This window comes from Protobothrops mucrosquamatus, unplaced genomic scaffold, assembly GCF_001527695.2.
Source record: "Protobothrops mucrosquamatus isolate PMUCROS unplaced genomic scaffold, P.Mucros_1.0 scaffold94, whole genome shotgun sequence".
Classification (NCBI taxonomy): Eukaryota; Metazoa; Chordata; class Lepidosauria; order Squamata; family Viperidae; genus Protobothrops; species Protobothrops mucrosquamatus.
Genome location: NW_015386469.1, coordinates 499,865 through 521,691, shown reverse-complemented (window position 1 = coordinate 521,691; position 21,827 = coordinate 499,865). Strand labels below are relative to the sequence as shown.

The following is a 21,827-nucleotide window of genomic DNA, read 5'->3' as shown; positions in this document are numbered from 1 at the left end:
GAAAATGTCTTTCAGCAACAACTCTGCCATTGCAGCAGTGATACAGCTAAGACTGTCGAACACTTTTTCTGTATGAACTGTATAAATTGTGTAAACAATTATATCCTGCTTCCATTATGGCTAACAAAAGACGGGGCCGGAGATTAAAACTCCTTTTTAAAAATCTTCTAATATACTAGCTTCTATCCTCACATCAAGACTGTGGTTACATTTTGCACGGTTTATAATTCTGTAACAAAACATCTGGATTTATTTAAATTGACTGTAAATATCTTAGTTTGTGTGGTCAGGTTTAGAAGTGCATATGTGTGAAATTCCTATTAAAGAGGTTTCCCGATAAGATAGAATTTTGTTTCAAAAAAGATTCCTTTTAGGTATTAAAATATTTATATCATCCTATGATACGTAAATTGGTTGTATGAGCATTTGTTAAATATTTTGTATTCAGAGATGTATTCTGTTTTTGCCTTCTATTTCCAATTGTGTTACTATGTTATAATTACTGATTGAAGGACTATAAAAGCAGCAAACCCACTACATACTGGTACTAACCTTGGGCTAAGGAGATCATATATTTTACATTCCAAAGGCATGCATATGTTTCTTGTTTTTGTTTGAAAGGGGACCTATGCATATTATGCTTTGCAACAAATTGTTAAAAAAAACCTATCTCCACTGGGAATAGAATCGTGACACTTACAACTCTATAGAGTAAGTTGCTTTCCGAGTTTAGGAATAAGAAACTTTTACATGTGTGTGTTTATTTATAGGGATATGACACAAAATGAATTCTATACATTTAACTTCTTAAAAATATCCCTTACAGTTGGTGAGGAACAAATAAATTCCATTGGACGTGGTATTTGTGTGCTGCTGGGTATCTCTGTGGAAGACACGCAGAAAGAGCTGGAGCACATGTAAGTAATAATAAGTATTTAACTTTTCTTCCACTTTGTAATTTACATATGTTTTACTTAAACAAATGATATTTTCTAAATGTCTGGATCAGTTGTTATGCATAGAATCTACATCTACTGTAAATCTCTTTATATTATCTTTGCTCCCCGTTTTCTGGTCTTTATATTTATAGAATATAATGTAGAATATACAGTATATGTAGAATATTGAACAGCTTAACTTCAGAAAAGTTCCATAAAGCCCTCTGACTTTTCATACAGGGTTCGAAAGATATTAAATCTTCGTGTGTTTGAAGATGAAAGTGGGAAACACTGGTCTAAAAGTGTGATGGATAAGCAGTACGAAGTGCTGTGTGTTAGTCAGTTTACTCTTCAATGTATCCTGAAAGGAAATAAGCCAGATTATCATATGGCAATGCCTTCTGACCAAGCAGAATCTTTCTACAACAGTTTTTTAGAGCACCTTCGCAAAGCATACAAGCCAGAATTAATTAAAGGTAAGGCAAAATTAACTGAGGAATTGAAATATTTCTCAGGCAATAAGCTAGATTCCTATAGAAATTGCTATACTTACTTTGTAATTTATTACATTTAAATTATAATTCTTTTTTAATAAAGAAAAGTATTTTAAAAGTCAAGATTTAATGCTGCTCATTATGTTTTTGGTTTGAATTAATGATAGAGATATTATGACTTTAACAAAAGAATTAAATATTGTTTATGGATAAGTACCCTTTCTCTTTTTGCCATCCAACTCTATTTTTTCAGATGGCAAATTTGGCGAATACATGCAGGTACATATTCAGAATGATGGACCTGTGACCATTGAACTGGAGTCTCCTGCAGCCCCTGTTGACTCTAAACAAGTATGTTATAGTAGTGCTTTTCTTTACCTACCGATTTTGAGATAGTACGTAAGTTGATTTGAAAAGCTTTACTATGTTCTGCGGGCCTCATCTTTATATTCTGACCCGAGAATAGCTAATCCTCTTCTGGACAATAATTATTTTAAAAAGAAGTGAGGTTTCTCTTGGAGAGTATTACAAATTTGTTATGAAAATATCACTGCAACAACATCCATGGAAGAATGATAACTTAGGGCTGTGATACTTTTGGATCTTTATTGCTGTTGCTTCTTTTCAGCTGAAGTTTTATATGTTGCCATAGCACTGTTACAAAATCAAAATTTATTTTATTTTTATGTTTATGAGTTAAGATACTTAGACTGTTTAATAGTTTTATATATCTGTCAATAATCTCAATGCACTTTACGAACACTGTATTATAAGAGAGGATAACTAGAAAAATGAATGCTGACAGAAGTCTGTTTGAATGAAAAAGAGGAAGTCATTCCTATTTAATTTAAGCTAATGGGAAATGCTAGATCTGATTTGTAATGGATCCAGTAGATTTGTGGTATGCGTGCCTTATTACATTGTATTATAGAATATATCATATTCTATGTTCTGTGAACAGTTACTTCCATCAGGGATTTACTGTTTGCTTCTGTGCTTTCTTTCAAGTCTTTCACTGATCTGGCCCTTATTTGTCTTATGAGTGGCTCTTTCTGCTCAAATAGTTAACAGAGCAACATTTTCAGTGAATTGCACTGCTATTGCATGTATTAATTTTAGATACCACAGAGTCATGTAATAATATAGTATTAACTGAGACATATCATTTCTAAGAGTAGGTGATTAGTAGTGGTTTACTGATATCTGCTTGTGCTAAATTAGGCTTGTACTAGAGTTTTTAAGTTTCAGCTGTGTGCATATTAATACATAACAAATATTGACAAAAATCTGATCAAAGTATTAAAAATAGATAATCAAAAATTACCACTTTAAATATACTATAACTGCATTGGTTATTCTGCATGAATTAGCTGCTACAAAAATACCTTTAATTAGATGTGATTCTTACATTCTGGTTTGTTGTGTTTTGAAAGAAAATGTGATCTCACAACCCAAATACATTGTCCCTGATTGCTGTTCTTTTCCCTAATATGAAATGGTGTCAGCACGTTCCTATACATCTGAAGTCCTAACCATAAAATCTGTACAAGATTTTCAGCTTGGGTTGCATTTCAGACTGTTCTGGTCTATTGAATCCATTGAAACCCATATTTGATATGGTTGAATTATAAATAAGCAAATACTGAAATTTTGTATTTACCCTGTCTACACTTTCTAGGAGCAGTTTATTCCCATAAAGAAACCTTCCAACATGCTTGCTATTGTTACTTAATCAATTTCTTTCTAAATAAAAACATTGAAAGAAAATAATAGCCTCAAGTTGTTTGCTTCTTCTCAAGCTTTCTAAATAAGAGCTTTGAAAGAAAATAATAATAAATCCTCTAGTCTTTTGGCTAGGGCTTGATATCTAGGAACTGTAAAGAGTTGGAGAAATAACATCAGTGATATTTGAGGAGCTGTAACACTTCAAGAAAATTACTACACTTACTAGAAAGATACTCTTTTAATATACTATTACTAGAAAAAAATATTTTAATATTCAATGCCTATTCTGCAGTATAACTATTGTACAAATCTCATATATCTGTATTGCCTGTTGGAAACCAGGCTGTGCTATTACAGACTGACATTTCGAGATATGTTGTGACAAAGTAGAATTGCCAAGGAGTCTGTTCTGGAAATGTTGTTGTAATGATGAGTATACATTGCCAGCATTCTATTTAAAGATTTTCATTACAGGATGATCTTAATTATAGGAAATCATTAAGTGAAGATCTGTCACTTGCATATTTTTTTGACAGGGCAGGAGTTCTGAGTAATATTAGCTTCCTGTCAGTTTATTTGAATTTTTTACTGGAGTGTTTTAAATAATGTGGAACTTAAATTGGTTCAGTTTAAAGTTTAGCTAGTCTGGTCATTATTCTGGTTTCTTTTTTCCATATTATTACTATTACTGTTATAGCTAATGTAGCAGGCAATCTTTATTATTATTAGAATTGATTTGATTTTTATATTTTAGCAGAATCCCAGAAGTATGTGGTTGCTTGTGTTTCCTAACAAAAAAATTAGAGTGCATATTTCTGAGAAATATGGAAATGATCAATTTACAATGTTTTATGCAGTGCTGTCAAACATATCTTTGGTGATTTACAGATCATCTTGGCCAATCCTTTTAAAAAGATTTTGGTGGCAAATCTTTACTTATTTTCACCATATATTTTGTCTGCCCACACCATTTCAAGGTCTAATAAACATCACCCACCAAATCAAGGTACATATATTTGCTCACTATCAACGACAAATGAGATCTGTTAACAATTTCCCATAATGTTCTATGCCAGTGGTGGCGAACCTATGGCACGGGTGCCAAAGGCGGCACTCAGAGCCCTCTCTGTGGGCACACACACCGTCGCCCCAGTCCTAAGCCTTCAGCTGGGTTTTATAAAACCTTTTCGCTTTAGGCCTCCACTGCCATGTGCAAAAAAAAAAAAAAAGGTTCAATTTCAACTTCTCCCGGAAAAAAAAAGATCTTACAAAGTTATAATTGATTGATTGAACTTTTTAGTCCCATCCAGTCTGCCTTACCACTGTGGCCACGCCCACCCAATGGGCCAGACCCAGCCAATGGGCCAGACCCACCCAGCACTCTACTATGCATAAGTGGATTTGGGGTTGCAGTTTGGGCACTCAGTCTCTAAAAGGTTTGCCATCACTGTTCTATGCTGAACAAAATAGCCAATCATTGTGCAACAGGATCAATGGACTCAATTGACATAAAATGGCAATTCCTAAACATTCTTGGAAAGCATACTAATTTCATGGGACATTCTTTCTCTGACCACAAAGTGGCAAGATATGTGAGAAAAGTCCCTGAGACAACAGAGGTGAAATTTGTTAGAAGAATTTCAATAGCCTTTCTGATGGAATTTATCAAACAAGATATGTTAACTATTCACTGCAAGAATGTCTGCATCGTGTCTAACTGCTGTTTTATGCAGTTCTGCCCTGCGCTTTCTCTTTATGATTTCCTTCTCCCTCACTTTCTCCTGTCAAATTGCATTTTTTCAGGACAATAAGCTCATTGATTTATTGGCGTTTTTATTGCAATAAAATAGGTTGCAGTAGACACAGGTACTTCTCTTAGAAGTAGGAATGGTTACTATCTCCAGCCTCCAAAATATTTATAGCTCTCTGCCTTCAGCCTTTTTCATAAACATTCTGCCATATTTGCCCAGTCCCACAAGTTTTTCCAAAGCGCCTGGAGGCAGGACAAGAAGCAATGGGTGGAAACTAATCAAGGAGAGAAGCAATCTAGAACTAAGGAGAAACTTCCTGACAGTTAGAGCAATTAACCAGTGGAACAACCTGCCTCCAGAAGCGGTGAATGCTCCAACACTGGAGGTTTTTAAGAAGAGACTGGACAGCCATTTGTCCGAAATGGTATAGGGTTTCCTGCCTGAGCAGGGGGTTGGACTAGATGACCTTCAAGGTCCCTTCCAACTTTACTACTACTACTACTACTACTACTACTACTANTATTATTATTATTATTATTATTATTATTATTATTATTATTATTATTATTATTATTATATAAAATGTTCCTCTCTGAGATCTATATCCCCATACATCTGATGAAGAGTGTTGGTGTAATCTACAAAAACTTCCTGTTCTTTACTTTTTATCTTGTTTTGCTGCAAAAGGCTAACATAGTGTTTTGAAAACTAAGATATTGTCTGTGCTATTGCACTGCTTCCGTTTATATTCATTCACAAATGTGCTTTTCCATCTTTCCTTTGCAACAGTTAACAAAACTTGAGAAACAACAACAGAGGAAAGAGAAAACCAGAATGAAGGTCCCTTCTGAATCAAGCAGAGAACGAAATCTTCCTAGAAGTAAAAATGATCCAAGTGCAAGCAGTGGGGCTGAAGGGGATGTTTCTTCTGAAAGGGAACCGTAACTTCTCAAAGCACCTTCAGGTATGGAGTTTCTGCCTCTGCTCTTCTCGAAAAGATCCATTTCCTGCCATTTTAAGTCTTGTGTAAATTATTTATTATTTTCTTTTCAATCCTATAAATATGTACTTTTTCAATATTTAAAGCTGCTTCCACTTCATTTCATATAGCCCAGTTTTATTTCCTTTGTATAGTTTCATCTCTCCCTTTCCACTTTTAGTGCTTTTTTCACTCCCCCCCCCCCCAGTGCCTGGGGCAGTTATATCTTCTCTGATAAATAATTGGAAATTTCCTTTATTCCTAAAACAAATGGCCATAGCTATCTATGTATTCCAGCTTCTTAATCACTGAGAGACATTTAAGCAACATTTTTTAAAAAAATACCTTATATATTCAGGCTGTGTTTCTCCACTTGGTTGTAAACTTTTAGTGACATTTTGTGTGATTTGGCATATGCCAATTTTTCGTACAATATATAAATTAAAATCTACCAAATAGGGCCTAGATCCAGATCTAAATCTGTTAAAGGAGCTTTATTTCTTAGGGAAAAATCATAATGGAAAGCATAATGGAATGTAATTTACCTGGAAGCTAGGGGAGGGAGGGAGGGAGGAAGAAAGGAAAAATATGTTACTTTTAATTGAAACTATGCATAATTAGTGAAGCCATGTATCTTGAAAATTTTATTATAATCTGAAAAGCAACTGCATTTTCTAGTATGGGATCGAATATAGCATATAAAAAATGAGGAAGGAAGCAGGACTAATCAAAGGATGATAGTAGTTTAGGAAGAATCTTACAAAATGAGATTACACTTAACACTGGAAAAAATGGTCATTTGCTTCTCTTTTTCTCCCTTTCTCTCTTGAAGTTGTACATGGCCCAGCCTGAGGGGAAAAAAATCACTAATATGAAGTAGAATTTTTTCTACCTTGAAATATTATTCCTTCTTTAATTGCTATGTACTGTTTAGTTAATTACAGCATCTTATAAGTACTGTAAACAAACAAATAAAATCTGCTATAATTAAAACTTTATTTTTGATCCTTTGTGGAATATTTATTTATAGTCAACTTAGCATACTGCAGATATTAAGGTCCAGGCAGCTTTGAATAAAAAAACATCAAAACAGTTTAAAAGGATTAAAAGCAATAAAAGCAAGTAAAATAATTAAAATAAATAGCTAGAAGCCTATATATGCATTTAAAGTTTTTTTTAAGGTGATAAAAATGTTAACTTCTGCCAGGAACTCCTTTCAGAGTTTCGGCACCAGTACAGAAGACTTGATCCTGGGTTGCCCTTAGATGAGCTCATTGTAACTGTAGGAGAACCTCCTTAGATGATATCAACAAGCAGAGGATGCTTAGTGATTTGTATTTTGCCCAGAAGTGAAGTAGCAACCAATGCAGTGGTTTAAGTACAGGTGTGGAATTTTCTCTGCTTTCTTCTTGAGCCCAATCTTTTGCCAAATTTTGTATCAGCTGAAATGCTACAGTTAGGGTTCAAAAACTCTTAAAACATAAAATACTCTTAAGACATTATAGCTTGGAGTTTAGCGATAGATGAAATAATAGTTTAAAGTTACTTTATTTTCAGAAATCAACAATAGGTATCAGCCGAAGCTGATAAAAAGAAGTTATTTACTGCTCCTTCTGGAGAATAACTTCTTTCAGAATGGACTTGTTTCACAAGAAGGTCAAAATATATTTTGCAGTTTGAGCAGTTGCTTTTTTGTTCATAAAACTAAAAGATCCGGAGAAGTAGAAATTAAGAGGGAGGGAGGGAGGGAGGGAGGGAGGGGGAGGGAGAGAGAGAGAGAGAGAGAGAGAGAACTCAAAACTGAGTGAAGTTCCTATTTGTTACCACAATTTGAACTTAATTCTGACTAATATCCATGTTATCCTATTGCAGCAAAAGTCCAGAAGTTGCATTTATCAGATTGCTTTTAAATCCTTATTCTTAAAAGGGTTGGATGATTGAAAGTGTGTTGGATCTTATAAAAGGGAAAAGAACAAATGTTTGTGAATGAAAATTGATAACATTATTGTAGGTGGTCACTTTTATTACTTTGTCATACTAAACAATTGTTTTGCTGTAGGTCAGACATGTCAAACTCGCAACGTCACGTGACGTCGCGCAATGTATCAGGACGGTTTTGCCATTGCCGGCAATGGGGTGGGCGCGGCTTCCGGATGATGCGTCCGGCCCGTGGGCCGGCAGTTTGACACCCCTGCTGTAGGTGCTTTACATTTCCTTGTGTGCTGAGACAAATTGCAACTTGATTTAAATGAATGCTGATGTTTGCATAAAACATGGCACTTAGCCCAAGGCAGCGATTAAAAGAGACAGGCTATAATTTGGAAAGACTGCTGGCTCAGCTCTTAGTTTGTGATGAAATCACTAGATTTCTCCACCTCTCTTTGCAGCATGTGGATAGCAATGGTACTGTTTTACTGTAGAGGAGTGAAAGAGTGACTAAGGATATATCATTCAGATAATAGTTTAAAATAGAACCTCAAGCAACTCTGGGCTCCCTTGTCTTGAGCATGGCTTCCCTTTTGGCTTTTAGTTAAACATGAACCATTGTTTGCCAAGATGTCCAACTTGATAAGTTCTGATTAGTACCTGCCCTCAAACCAGAATTAACTTTCTGATTCAAGGACAAGTGTTATTCACAATTTTCCTATTCAAACCTCACAGCACATTATGATATCACATTAAAGGAATTTGTGCCTATGGTGCCATGCTGCATAAAATTGCCATATCTATAACATATCTGAAATATTTCGAACACACAAAATATTGTACAACTGCTAATCTACTCTTTTTATTTCCCAAGAAGAGCAAGTCGGTGCTTTAAAGGCTGATTGATGTGATAAAAAAAATCCATCTAGCATCACCAGATCAACACAGGTGACACTGCTTGCCTGGCAAAGCTGTCATCTAATTGTGTCACTCTATTGCTGGAACAATTTATTTTAACCTTGAGAAGGAATTAATTAACAAATGTGTGGGCTGAGTAATATTTGTCCACATGATGGAGCAATTTGACAGCTACTTCATGGTGAATTTTTCTGTAAGTCCTGAGACTATTTTTGGTGTACCAGGGGTAAAGGGTCTGACTCACTGAACATTTTGTTCAATTTTCCTCACTGAGTTCAGTGACAGTTTCATAAAATTCTGAAAGAAAGTCATTCAATCAAACAACTTTCTATGTTTTCATTTTGAAAATTGCTTTTGTTCTCTCACTTCCCAACATGAAGATATTTAAAACAAGCATACTGGGCAACGGTAACATGATGTCTCTTCATTTTAAATCCTTCTGTAAGAGAGTAAGCTTGGAATAAATAAGGGGAAAGGGGAAAGAATGGTTCAAATTCAATGACATAGTAAAGAAAAAAGAATATGTTGAAGGAAAAGTATCCAAATATCAGAATACAGACTGCTCTGATAGAAGAGGATTGACTAAGTATCATCAAAACTCTAGTGACCACAGAGATAGACCTCCAGAATGATTGGTCCCTAGTCTGGTCTTCAGATCTTTCAATAACGTACCCATGACCACTGTAATCAAACTTGGTGCTGATCATTTTTTCTTCTTCTGTTTCCTTCCACCTTTCTCTGCATTATAAACTTCTCAAGAGAGTTGGGTCTTCACATGATGTATCCAAAATACAAAAATTTGGGTCTTGGGTAAGAACTCTGGATTGATTTGTTTCCTTGGCTACCCATGGCATTCTCAAGATTCTTTTCCAAAAGCATTAGTACTCTTTCTATCATATTTATTGATCCAAATTTTGCTTCTACAGAGTGCCAAGGGAAATCCATTATATGCATATTCACATGCATAATTCTTAAAGAACTGTTAATAAAATTTAATTCAAATTTATTACAGCCCTAAGGCCAGATACAAACAAAATATGGTATAAGAGTAGTAGTACATTCTTACATGTATATATGTGTAAAGGAAGGACAGTAGGTATAATAGAGTCTAAAAATAATTAAGAACATAGTTCTTATAACATTCTATTATAAAATTCCAATCCGAAGTAGTGGTATAGAATATCGTACAAATCATAACACAGAACTGGGTGACTTGAGAGGTTATTTTCAAGTCCTAGTCTGAGAGTAGTAGCATTAAATAGAAATTACATTCCCTATCTGGAAATTTCTTCCAGGCAGGATATATAAGGGTCTGTCTAGATTCCTTATATAAAGAACAGTATAATGGTATATGGTCTAGAGTTTCTGTTCAACCAGTGGAACAACCTGCCTCCAGAAGTGGTGAACGCTCCAACACTGGAAGTTTTTAAGAAGAAACTGGACAGCCATTTGTCCGAAATGGTATAGTGTTTCCTGCCTGAGCAGGGGGTTGGACTAGATGACCTCCAAGGTCCCTTCCAACTTTATCATCATCATCATCATCATCATCATCATCATCATCATCATTATTATTATTATTATTACCACATAAATATAACTGAAGATTCATAGGAGTACTCCTAAAACATCCCCAAAGAATTGCTGAGGGCATAATATCCTTGCAAACCTTTAACATTGAAATAGGCAATTCTAGCATTATGAAAGCCTAATGTGCACAGACTGTAAGGACCCGCTTCAAACCTCATCCCAAGAAAGCAGGACTCTTGGAACACTCTCATTCCAAAAGGAACTTTTATTAGGAGAAGCTGACAGCAGGCATAGAAGGCAGGATCTGGGGGTCTCCCGCTCAGATCAATAGGTTAAAAGAGTCTCAAGCAAACCCCACCCCAACAGTTCATCCGGTCAGTTCAAACGAGCCAATCTCTAGGTGTTAAGTCCACTGTGGGAAGACCTTATTGGGTCTTCGCACCTTTCTCTTCCGCAGCGAGAGATAAGCCAGATGGCCGGAGGTACATTCCTTTCTCACCCCAAGTTGGCATCAAGGGAGAAACAGTTCAAAAAGCTAGCATGTAGAAACAGCGGAGAGGATACATTGTAGCAAAGCAAAAGGGCATCCCACAGAGCCTTCTCCCCCCTCCTCAGGAGAATGGCAGAACCCACAAGAAGAAAAGAAAAGAAATGAATTAGACCCCCCCCCCCGGAAGTAAATGGATTCTGACACAGACTTTCTATAGAGAAATTCAGCAACTGAATTTTATCTAGGGCTCTTTGTTAATAAAATTTATTTATAAGTAACAACAAAAATTAAATTGTTGATAAATATAAAAACATTTTAAATAAATTTTATATTTATTGTTACAGTTGTAGATTTAAGGCAGATATGGGGAATTTTATTCTTCTGAAGACTGCACTTTATTTTACTTTATTCTGCTCCCATTATTTGAGGGGATGTGGTCCCAACCCCTGTTTGTGGACTGGTACTGGGCTGCAGCATGCTCACAACCAGTCCGCACAAACAAGCAAAGTCCCATCCGTGGGATGCAGGCAGCACACAAAACTATGCACTCTCCGGTCCGCAGAAAAACCTTTCTCCACAGAACCAGTCCCTGGTGCCCAAAAGGTTGGGGACCTCCGTCATAGAGGATAGGAATGAATGTTTGTTTTTCTACTGGAATTCTTTTATGTCTAGTAAGCTTTGCAAATTCATTTCACCAATTTTTCCTCTGAAAAAAAATTATACTAATCACATGACTGAAAATCAATTATTTGTTTATTAATATTAGTGTCCAAGTGACATTTTGTAAGGGCAGCATGAATTGGTGAAGAGTTTGTGCGATATGATGTGGTAGCCATTGCCACGCATAATATCATAAAACTGATGGAAGGTGGAATTTACAGCTTCGGGTATTAGCATAGTATCTTCAATCCCCTTAGTTTCTCCTCAATTGTTTGTCCTTTCTGGAATTGCCAATATTGCAACTCCACCATTTCCCCCCATCATGAGACTGAGATGGGTGCCTAGGCTCATTTTGTTGAGAATATTGAGGATATTGTTGATGGTGTGTGGAGGTGATCCTGTTTATGATCCTGGCTGGTTTGGTAGGCAGCGAGTAATGTTGGTACCAGTTAACTAGAGGTAGCCGAGTGTGTAAAGTGGTAATGGCCCCTCATATTCAGAGGCTGCCCAGTAAGTGGGCAGCAGGCAGCAAAGCTCAGTGGTGCTGTGTATCAACTGCCATTACTTCAGCTGATAAGCAGTAAGAAATGGACTCTGGAGGATTTAGCTCCTGTCTTCCTTGGGTCTGCCACCATAGAAACCATAAGAAGACTAAGCTGGCAGAAGTCAAGGAAGTGTTGGTGGCTATGGGATCCTGGTTGTTGGAGTCTCCAGTGGAATTGAGGGCTCAGATGTCCAGGCGGTTTGTGGGAGCAAGAGTAAGATTGCAAACCTGTGGGGAAGCTCTGTTGTGTCTTGCAGCTACTGTTTAAGTGGCCACATGATTAAGCAGCCATTTTGCCTGTCTGGAAAGATTTGGGACTGAAGCTGCTGGGGCCTGGATTTAGGACATTGTATGGATCAGGAGTTTTATATAGTTTGATAGTTGATGCACAGGTTGGGTGTATCTGAGTTCCCCTCATATGAGAGAAGGGCGGGCTGGGAGTACTGCCACCCGGTCCCTTGGAGGGGAGAGTGATTTCTCCACTGTCTGGGTAAGGGGTGGTTGGCTGGGAGAGTAAAAGAGAATGTTTTGGGTTCAAGAATTTGGAAGGGGGGTTTGGATGGGGGCCCAGTTCAGGTGGAGGCACTGAGTGTGTACAGAAGTGCCAGAACATGAGCAGAGCTGTCTGTCTAGATCAGTGTTTCTCAACCTTGACAATTTTAAGGCATGTAGACTTCAACTCCCAGAATTCCACAGCCAGCATTGCTGGCTGTGGAATTCTGGGAGTTGAAGTCCACATGCCTTAAAATTGTCAAGGTTGAGAAACACTGGTCTAGATTCTTAAAGTTCTTGGAGATTTAAGGGTGGAAGGGAGCCAGATAGAGAGGAGAGATTGCAGGAAGGGCATTATAGAGGTGATGGACATGGGAAGGTACGGGGAAGGCAGCCCTGGTGTTTAATACTAGCATCACATTCTGGCCCCCTGTGCTTAGCCCCAGGACCTGGTTTCAGAACCTTGGCTCTAGTCTCCAGTTGCTGCTGATTAAGGTCATCCAAGTGCCGGGGGTGGGTGGGTGGGTGGGCGAAGCTGTAAGAGTTTGAATGGGGATAAACCAATTTCAGCTCAATCCTTGTAAGATAGAATGGCTGAATTTCCCCCCCCCCCAGCCTTTTGCCCTGTCCCAGGCCAAGCACACTCAAGCAAATGGGGAGGTAGTTGCAAGCTTTGCTAAATGATTTGGCGAGACAAAATATGAGTGTGAACACCACACGTAGTAGAGTAACTATTTCCCCAAAGTTTAGCAAGCTTGCCTTAAAAGTTCCAATTCAAAACAGAGGTCTGAAGAGCGCTTAGGTAAATTCCAAGAGTCAAAAGGTTTGTCAGCTGTCAGTTCCAGAATCAAGATTGTGAGGTTCACAGGTCAGGAGTCAAGATGCATGGAGTAGGAGTTAATGGATGGTTGTTGTCAACAGAGAGGGTTGATCTCTAGAAACAGACCAGGTGTTGCTTCTTTGGAAGGGCAAGGCTCCTTCCTTGCAAGCAGCCCTGTAGCCTTTGCTCTCCATACTTCTCTGAATGAGGAGCCCTTGAGTTGTGGGGGGAGGGAGGAGTGGCAGCTTAGCCTCTTCATCTTCGGAGAGCGGTGGCAGCTGTGCCTGCTGGTTACCTCATCCGCCTGTTCATACAGTAGTCTGATAACTCTGGAGTTGGCTTCTCATTGTCAGTCAGTTTGTCCAGTAGCAGTGGAGCTGGCTCCTCCTCCAGTCTCCTCTCCTGAATTTGATGGTCTGCTGACTTGTTATCTTTGACTTTGGACGGGGTTGCACTCCCCCAGCCTGAGTTGGTACACAATTTGAGGGTCCTCCTAGACCAGGGGTGTCAAACACGCAACGTCACGTGATGTATTGCGACGTATCACGACTTTTTTGCCATTGCCGGCAATAGGGTGGGAGCAGTTTTGCTATGATGCATCCGGCCCGTGGGCCGGCAGTTTGACACCCCTGTCCTAGATTCAGAGTTCCTGCTTGCTATGAGCAAGTGACAGCCATAGCTCAGGGGTGGGTGGGTGGGGGAGGTTTTGCAAAGATGCATCTTGGGTACCAGTTGCATCCTTTACTGGACTGGGAGGCCTTGCTCACATCATTCTTGCCTTAGTCTCTTCCCGTTTGGATTATTGCAATGCACTAATGTTCTTGAAGACAAGGACTATCCTTGAAGACACTCTGAAGCTACAACTAGTTCCAAAATACAGTGTTGCACACAGTATTCAGTGCTCATAGGTTTACCCATGTTAGATCTTTATTGCGCAAGCTGCATTGGCTCCTAGTTTCCTTCCAAGTGCAATTCAAGGTGCTAGTTATCACCTGTAAAGCCTTACATGCTACAGGACCTGGATATTTGTAGGATTGCCTCTCCATAAAAATAGCTGCTCATCCCATTAGATCACATAGGATGGGCCTGCTCCACATTTCTTCTGTGAAATCCTGCTACCTAGTGGGACCTGGAAGTGTGCCTTTTTGTGGGTGCTCCTACATAGTTTAATACCTCCCCTGCCCCCAGCAATTCAGCAGGCCCCCAACCCTTTAAGCCTTTCGGAAGACCAATAAGACCTGGCTCTTTATTGAAATGGGACAGAATTAAATAGATAGAAAATATGGAATGAAGGGTGTTTGCTATAGGCCAGTGGTGGCGAACCTATGGCACGGGTGCCAGAGGCGGCACTCAGAGCCCTCTCTGTGGGCACGCGCGCCGTCGCCCCAGTCCTAGGCCTTCAACTGGGTTTTATAAAACCTTTTCACTTTAGGCCTCCGCCACCATGTGCAAAAAAAAAAAAAAAGGTTCAATCAGTCAATTTCAACTTCTCGAGGGAAAAAAAAAGTTCTTGCAAAGTTGGAATTGATTGATTGAACTTTTTAGTCCCACCCAGTCTGCCGTTACCACTGCAGCCATGCCCATCCAATTGGCCACACCCAGCCAATGGGCCACACCTACCTGGCACCCGACGATGCATAAGTGGGTTTTGGATTGCAGTTTGGGCACTCAGTCTCTAAAAGGTTCGCCATCACTGCTATAGGCCATCCCAAGGGGATAATTAAGGCACAGAGTTTTTGTTTACTGTTTTACGGCTGTTTTATAGTTATTGATTATATTGTTGTGAGCCTAAGATAGACAGACATATAAATCTCAGATAAAAGGCCTTCCTCTTCAGTGTCTGGAAATCCACAGAGCCTTCCAAATGCAGAGGTCAGAGCTCCAGTACTCTGACACCTGAGCAGGCTATCTGGTTGTTGAGCCTTACAAGAAGCAGCATTCTTCAGGAAATCAGTCCCTTCCTGCAAGTCCAGTAATTGTGTCTTCTCATGACAGAAGTCAAAACATTTTGATATTTTAGCTTCTGTTCTGAGCAATCTACACAGTCGCTAAACTTCATAGAATCTGGACTTTTCAAAAATTAGCAGCAGCAGTAAGAGTGATGTGTCAAAAGCAGGCAGGTAAACGGGAAGTGTGGCTCTTCAATCGTAAGTAATTAACAATATGATAATGGAGAAAAGTTACTTCTGTATGTGTGGACATATGTGCACATATGCATATATGAAGTTTAAACATATGATTGATATGCATGCATGCTCCATCATCCAACATTCTATGAACCAAAAATGTTTCCCTTTCCTTTAGATATAATTAGGCAGAGAAATGAAGATTGAGAGATGATCCTTGGAAAGGATCCTTTAACAGAATTATTTAATCCATGAGCTTCAGACTGATACAAGTGGGTTTATCTATTGATTGTGTAGATAAAGGTGAGGGGTTAGTATTCTTGACAATAACATAGGATCCTTTATGCCTAAATAAACTGATACAGAAACCTGTATACTTACGAACCGCCTTGAGAGAAATGGGTGTTGAGCCTGCCGCTCTAGTATTTTCTGTTCTTGGAACTAACAGCAACCCTGGTTTGGCTAACTATGTATAAGCAGAAGCTGTGTTGACTACAACCATATTAGAAAATGACTTTTGTTACTTCTCTGGATATTTCCTCTTTCAATTTTGAATATGTTATACATATTATCCATAAGGATGGCAGAAGTAGTGAGAAAAGGATTTGGATGTGAAACTTTGTGTGAAAATAATTAGTGAATATTAGCCATATTTAGAAGTCTCCAGTTTGTAAATAATGTGACCCTGCAGACTAATTCTACCATAAATAGTGTATACTTGCAGTTGTAGAAGCAGCTACATCTTCATTTAGGCTGCAATTAAGTGGATAGTGTCAGTTCTTTATTGAATATATTGATCCAACATCCTTTGTTGGTAAAAGTATTTGGACTTTGTAGATTTGATAATTGGTGCAATTTCTTTAGAGACAACGACTTTATCCAGATGTTTCCTCTACCTGGTGATCAGTCCTGCATATTGTCTTGGAGCTAATTTGGTTTATTCCTCTTTTCAGAACAGCTTCTACTCAGTGATATGTGACGATTCTCTCATGTGAACTACTCACTTCAAGCCGTGCCACATTTCAGTTGAGTTAAGGATGATAGGTTTGACTCAGCATTTCAAAGTGAGAAATTTCTTGTTCTTCAGCACAGCTCTGTTTTCTATTTACTTTTGTGTTTCAGGATCATAAAAGTATTACATGGCCCACATTCATTTAAGCTTGAATTCACAGGCTTGATACTCTGGTCTAGAATTTGCTGATACGATCCGTAATCCATTGTGAGGGATTCATTTCAACCTGAGGTACAAATATTCTCCTTTATTGGAATCCATTGTTCCCTCAATGATTGCAAACCATCCAGATCCTGAGGATGCAATGTTTTTCATTCTGCAAACTGTAAAAATCCACATTAATGTCAAAAAGTTTAATTTTTGCCAGATCTGTCCACAAAACAATTCCAGTAGCCTGCTGGATCAGCCAGATAGTCTTGGCAAGCTTGAGATAAATGGCAGTATCCTTTTGGAGGAACAGAGGTTTTCCTCCTATGTACACCACTCTTGTTCAGTGTTTTCCTTACACTAGATTGATGAATGCAAGAGTAGCCTGCAGAGAAATACTATATGCCTTTCTCCTGGAGTGATTTTTGTTGAACAGCCATTCTACAAAAGTAAGAATGAAATTGCACTTTCTCCATTTTGTAGACTGCCTGCTTAACTGAGTTGACTGAAGCCAAAGTTTTGGCAATGTTTTTTTGTCCATTTTTAGCCTTATGAGTATCCATAACCATTTTTCTAAAGTCTGAAGAGAGTTCTTCCAATTCATTTCCATTGACTTGTGTTGGGAAGAATAGATTCTAATGGGGACAACTTGTGCATGTGTGTGTTTGTTTTTATCGGGAAGGCCCTTTCTCAAACTGAGAATAGGTCTTATTGACTGGAATGTGTGATTCAAATTATCCCTTAAGAAAGCTAATTTATTTTTAAGGCTTCGCACACTTTTCCAACAAAGGTAGTCAGTAAATGTTGATTGCATTCAATATAGATGTAATGCAGTACACCGTTTTTATGTGTTGCTTGTTTAACCATTAACTCTTATATTTTTATAGGATTTAGGTAAAGGTCTATCAGAAATGCAGATAGTTCTTAAGTGTTTACAGATTTTTTTTCTTATCACTGTCTAAAAAGGACATTTCCTCCTTCTTCTTTCATATTGGACAAACTTTTGTTTTGGTAGTAACAAAAATTGAAGTAGTAACAAAAATTGAAGTTGTCAGCCACAGTCACTTCCTTCTGCTCTCTACCTGAAACTAACATTATTCTTCTCCAAGTAATTTGCTCGCAGGGCCATAAGCAATCTAAATGCTTCAAGTTCCTTTCCTCTTGATCCTTACTTCTGTCTTCCTATTATAATTCCCTTTCATCACCTTGCTTTCAATCTAACCTTTCTGGATTCCATTCATAGAATTCTGTTACATTTAGGTTTTATCTACAATATCAATAAACTGTTAAAAGAGTGTTTAGCATAGCCTTTTCTAGCCATATGTGGTCCAAATAAGCTAGTTAGGGTCCTTTAATTCTCAGTCGGCAATACCTTTCTGCTGATTGGGTATTGTGAGAGTTAAAAACTGCTACATTGACAAGAAGTTGAATAAGAGTCAGCAGAGTAAGACAGTTACTAGTAGGTTTAATGCAGTTCTGGGCTATACTGAAGAAACATATCAAAGACACACAGAGTCATTATTCCTCTCTACTTGGCATTAGTGAGACAACACCTGAAATACTATGTATGATTTAGGGCTCCTCATTTTCAGTTAAATACAGGTAATCCCCAAGTTGCGAACGTTCCCTTAGGGAACGTTTGAAGTTATGTAATAAGAGCCCCCTAGTGTTTATGAGCAAGTCCCGGAATTATGAATGTTGCCGCACCAGGCAGTCATTCACCCTTAATGAACGACTGCAGTGGCATTGCAACATTCACCATGATTATTCCCTCCCTCCCCCCTGCCCCCGGTCTCCCTAGGCACCAGGCCTTCAATACTCACCCTGCAAAGATAGAGATTCTTCGCTTTCTTGGCTGCTCCAGGCCTTTGGTGTATTCACAGAGAATGAAGGCCTAAAGTAACACAATATCATGTGAGATCAGTGGTGTGAGATCTCACGCTACTGATTTCACCTGATCTCATGGTATTTTAGGCCTCTGTTCTCTGCAACAGAGAACAGAACCAAAACCAGGGGATGCTTCTGCGTGTCTCCGGAGGCTGGATCCGGCATTGGTGGTTTTTTCCAGGCTGCTGCCACTGGGATCTGAGGCCAGAGGATGCCTCCTCCGCCCCCCGGAGGCCCGATCAGGGCATTGGAAGCCATTTCCCGGAAGCAGCCACCTGGAAATGAGGCCGGGGAATGCTTCTGCATGCCTCCGGAGGCCCGATCTGGGTGTCAGAGGCCTTTTCGAGGCTGCCACCGCCCGGAAACAATCCTCTGGAGGCACGTGGAAGTATCCCCCGGCCTCAGATCCCAGCAGCAGCGACCTGGAAAAGGCCTTCGACGCCTGGTTCCGGCCTCCAGAGGCATGTAAAGCATCCCCTGGCCTCAGAACCAGGCAGCAGCAGCTTGGAAAAGGCTCCGATGTTCCATCACTAGGCCCTCCATGGCCTTCCCCACCCTGAGATACCTCATGTGCAGTTAACAAAAAGCGCATTTGCCCATGCATGGGCGAAAGCAGGGAATGAATTGCGTTCAAGGTACGAGATTCACTCCCACAAATGTTCAAGTTACGAATGGAATGGGCAGGCTCCATTACATTTGTAACTCGAGGACTACCTGTATTGGCAGCCTGGAGATGTTTTAGACTAGAGAATGGCAACAACAAAGATGGTACAAGGAGTTGAGGGTGTGCCCTATTCAGACATACTGAAGAATTTGGGATATTCAGTAAGCCATATATAGGCACATAAGCCACATACAGGTACATGTAGAAACTACAGGGAAGAGGGCATGAACTATTTTTCCATTGCCATATAGAGTAGGACTAGAAATAATGAGTATAAGTTGCAACTGCCTAGATTTCATTTCAACATAAGGAAAAAATTTCTGAGAGTAAGATCTGTACAATAATGGAATAGTCTATCTATAAAGATTGTGTAGGCGCTATTTCTGGAGATTTTAAAGAATATTTTAGATAGTACTCTCTCTTTCTCGTGGATGGGTTAAATGGTTTTCCATACATTGCGGGTTAAACTACATAACCCATGGGCCATTCCAGCTCTACAATTCTATGATCTCTGTCAGGAAGGCACGTGGTTCAAAAGATAGTCTTAGTGTAGGAATTTTAGGAAGTTTAGTTTTAAGAACAGTAATACTAGAATCTTAGGAAGCTTAATACACATGTGTAATCTTAGGAAGATTAGATTTCCTGCTAATTTTTTGCCAAACTTACTGCTTTCCTTTGCTTTCAAATCCATGCTGAATGTTCTTGGTTTTCTTTTAGTGCCATTATTCCTATACCCTGGATTACTTTTACAATACAAATCATTTACTCATTATAAAGTTCAGCGGCTGCTATTCAGGCATCAAGGTTGATCTGTCTTCTTTGTCTTTTTTTGTTGTCTGCCTCAATGCTTATAAGTCCCTAAAGCTTTTATTCCTCCCTCCCATTTTTATCCTCCCTGTTTTCTTTCCATTCTTTGCATTCTTGACAAAATGCGTGTTTTGATCATGTCTGAATGTAAGTACTATATTTTTTTTGTCTTATCTTTGCATTATCGGAAAACATCATGTCCCTTTGTAGATTACCTTGATTTGTTGCTTTTTTAAAATCAGACATACTTTTCCTGTATTATTTCAACTTAAACACTGCCCAATTTCAATCAACTGGGCAACTCACGACATAAAAACAAAACAAAAAATAAACAATCTAGATTAAACACAGCAATAAATATGTGGCAGACAATATCACAAGAACAAGGATATTGTTCTTAACATTCCATTGTCTTGTATCATCCTTTTAAAGACAACATCAACAACTCAGTCAAGGGGGGTTGAGTTTTTTCTCTGTTATGCAGCATCTTCTTCTATTGAATATTACAGTATGAGGGATATTGGTAGTGAATAAAATGATGAACTGTACTTAGTCCTCATTTAACAACCACTCATTCAACAACTGATTGAGTTACTAAGTTACTATGGTGCTGGTGAGTGGCAGTTAACTACCAGTCCTCAGAATTCTGGCTGACCCAGCACCTGCAATCACATGATTGTAATCTGGGCATTTGGCAACCGGGTCGCAATTAAATGGTTGCAGCATCCTGCAGTCAGAAAACCATTTGTTGACTCTCTGCTGACTTTCATCAAGCAAAATCAATGGGGATGTTGGCAGGGAGGCTCACAAGTTACTCTGGTAAGTCACTCGCATCCTCTCTCACCTGGCAGCAGTCACCCTCTGGCCCAACTTCGCTCAACCTGTGCTTGCAGGTCTCCCACACAGCCCCCGCCTGCCTTGGACCTGCTGTGCCTAACCCATGTGTTGCAGTATGCCTTATCTGTCTGCTGTCCTGCTTGCAATCCACCTGAGACTTGCTTAACAGCGGGAGCCAGGATTGCTGTCATTAAATGATGTCACATGACATCACACTTTATGAGTGCATCAGCTAGTTATAGAAATTCCTGTCCCAATTACTGTTGTTAACTGAAGACTACCTGTGGGCTAATACCATATTAGAAAGATATACTGTATGTAGGAGCTTCATTTGTATATAGTTAATTCCATGGATAAAAGAATGGATGGTGCATTGTCAGGCACAAGCAACCAGACTTCATGTGTAGAGTTCAAACTAATTATTTTATTGTTCTATGCTTATTCCAGCTTTTGCGTGGGAAAGACTAGATAAGGCTTAAAGACATTCAGGGAGGTCAGACCTTGCCCTTTTGTGTTTACGTAACAAGTCCAAACTAATTCCCTATTTGAGCCCTCCTCCCGACTGGGTGGGTTGCTCTCCAACAGACATAGTTCCCGAAACATGTGCACTTGTTCTTGGCTAGAATATACTTTGAAAAATGAAGTTTCCATGTTGAAAAGATCCACAATTTCATGCCATTGGGGCATAAGAAAACTATACAATTATTTCCTTATCTCTTTCACCGCTAAAATTGGCAGTAGCATCATCCATCTAACTTAGATACTGTATACCCATATTGTAGCATCATATTTGGAAATTACATCCCTGAGTAATGGGAGTGTAGCCACAGAGATTTCCTGGGCAGCATTGACTACACAAATCCAGTGAATCATTTGCATGATGTTCAGGACAGTGTTTAGGAAATGTACTTGTAGCTATTGAGTGGAAGGATTTTCCAGAAAAACTGCCTCAGGTATTTATTTTGAGAAATGCCAAGCAAATTACTCATGATGACATATAGAAAGATTGTTTTGAAAATTTGAACAGATGTTTAAAATGCTAGTCAGAATCAAATTGTCTCCTTTTTATGATTAAATTGAGAG

General features: G+C 38.8%; 1 protein-coding gene across 1 annotated transcript in view; it reads left to right on the top strand.

The window, feature by feature from the left end:
* Window positions 1-21,827, top strand: part of DTD1 (D-aminoacyl-tRNA deacylase 1) — a 29,558-nt gene that overhangs the window by 6,319 nt on the left and 1,412 nt on the right. Inside the window, exons 2-5 of the mRNA XM_015812521.2 lie at window positions 827-917; window positions 1,179-1,414; window positions 1,686-1,783; window positions 5,698-5,872. Coding sequence (XP_015668007.1) covers window positions 827-917; window positions 1,179-1,414; window positions 1,686-1,783; window positions 5,698-5,853 — 581 coding nt within the window. The 3' untranslated portion in view covers window positions 5,854-5,872. The remainder of the gene's footprint in view (window positions 1-826; window positions 918-1,178; window positions 1,415-1,685; window positions 1,784-5,697; window positions 5,873-21,827) is intronic.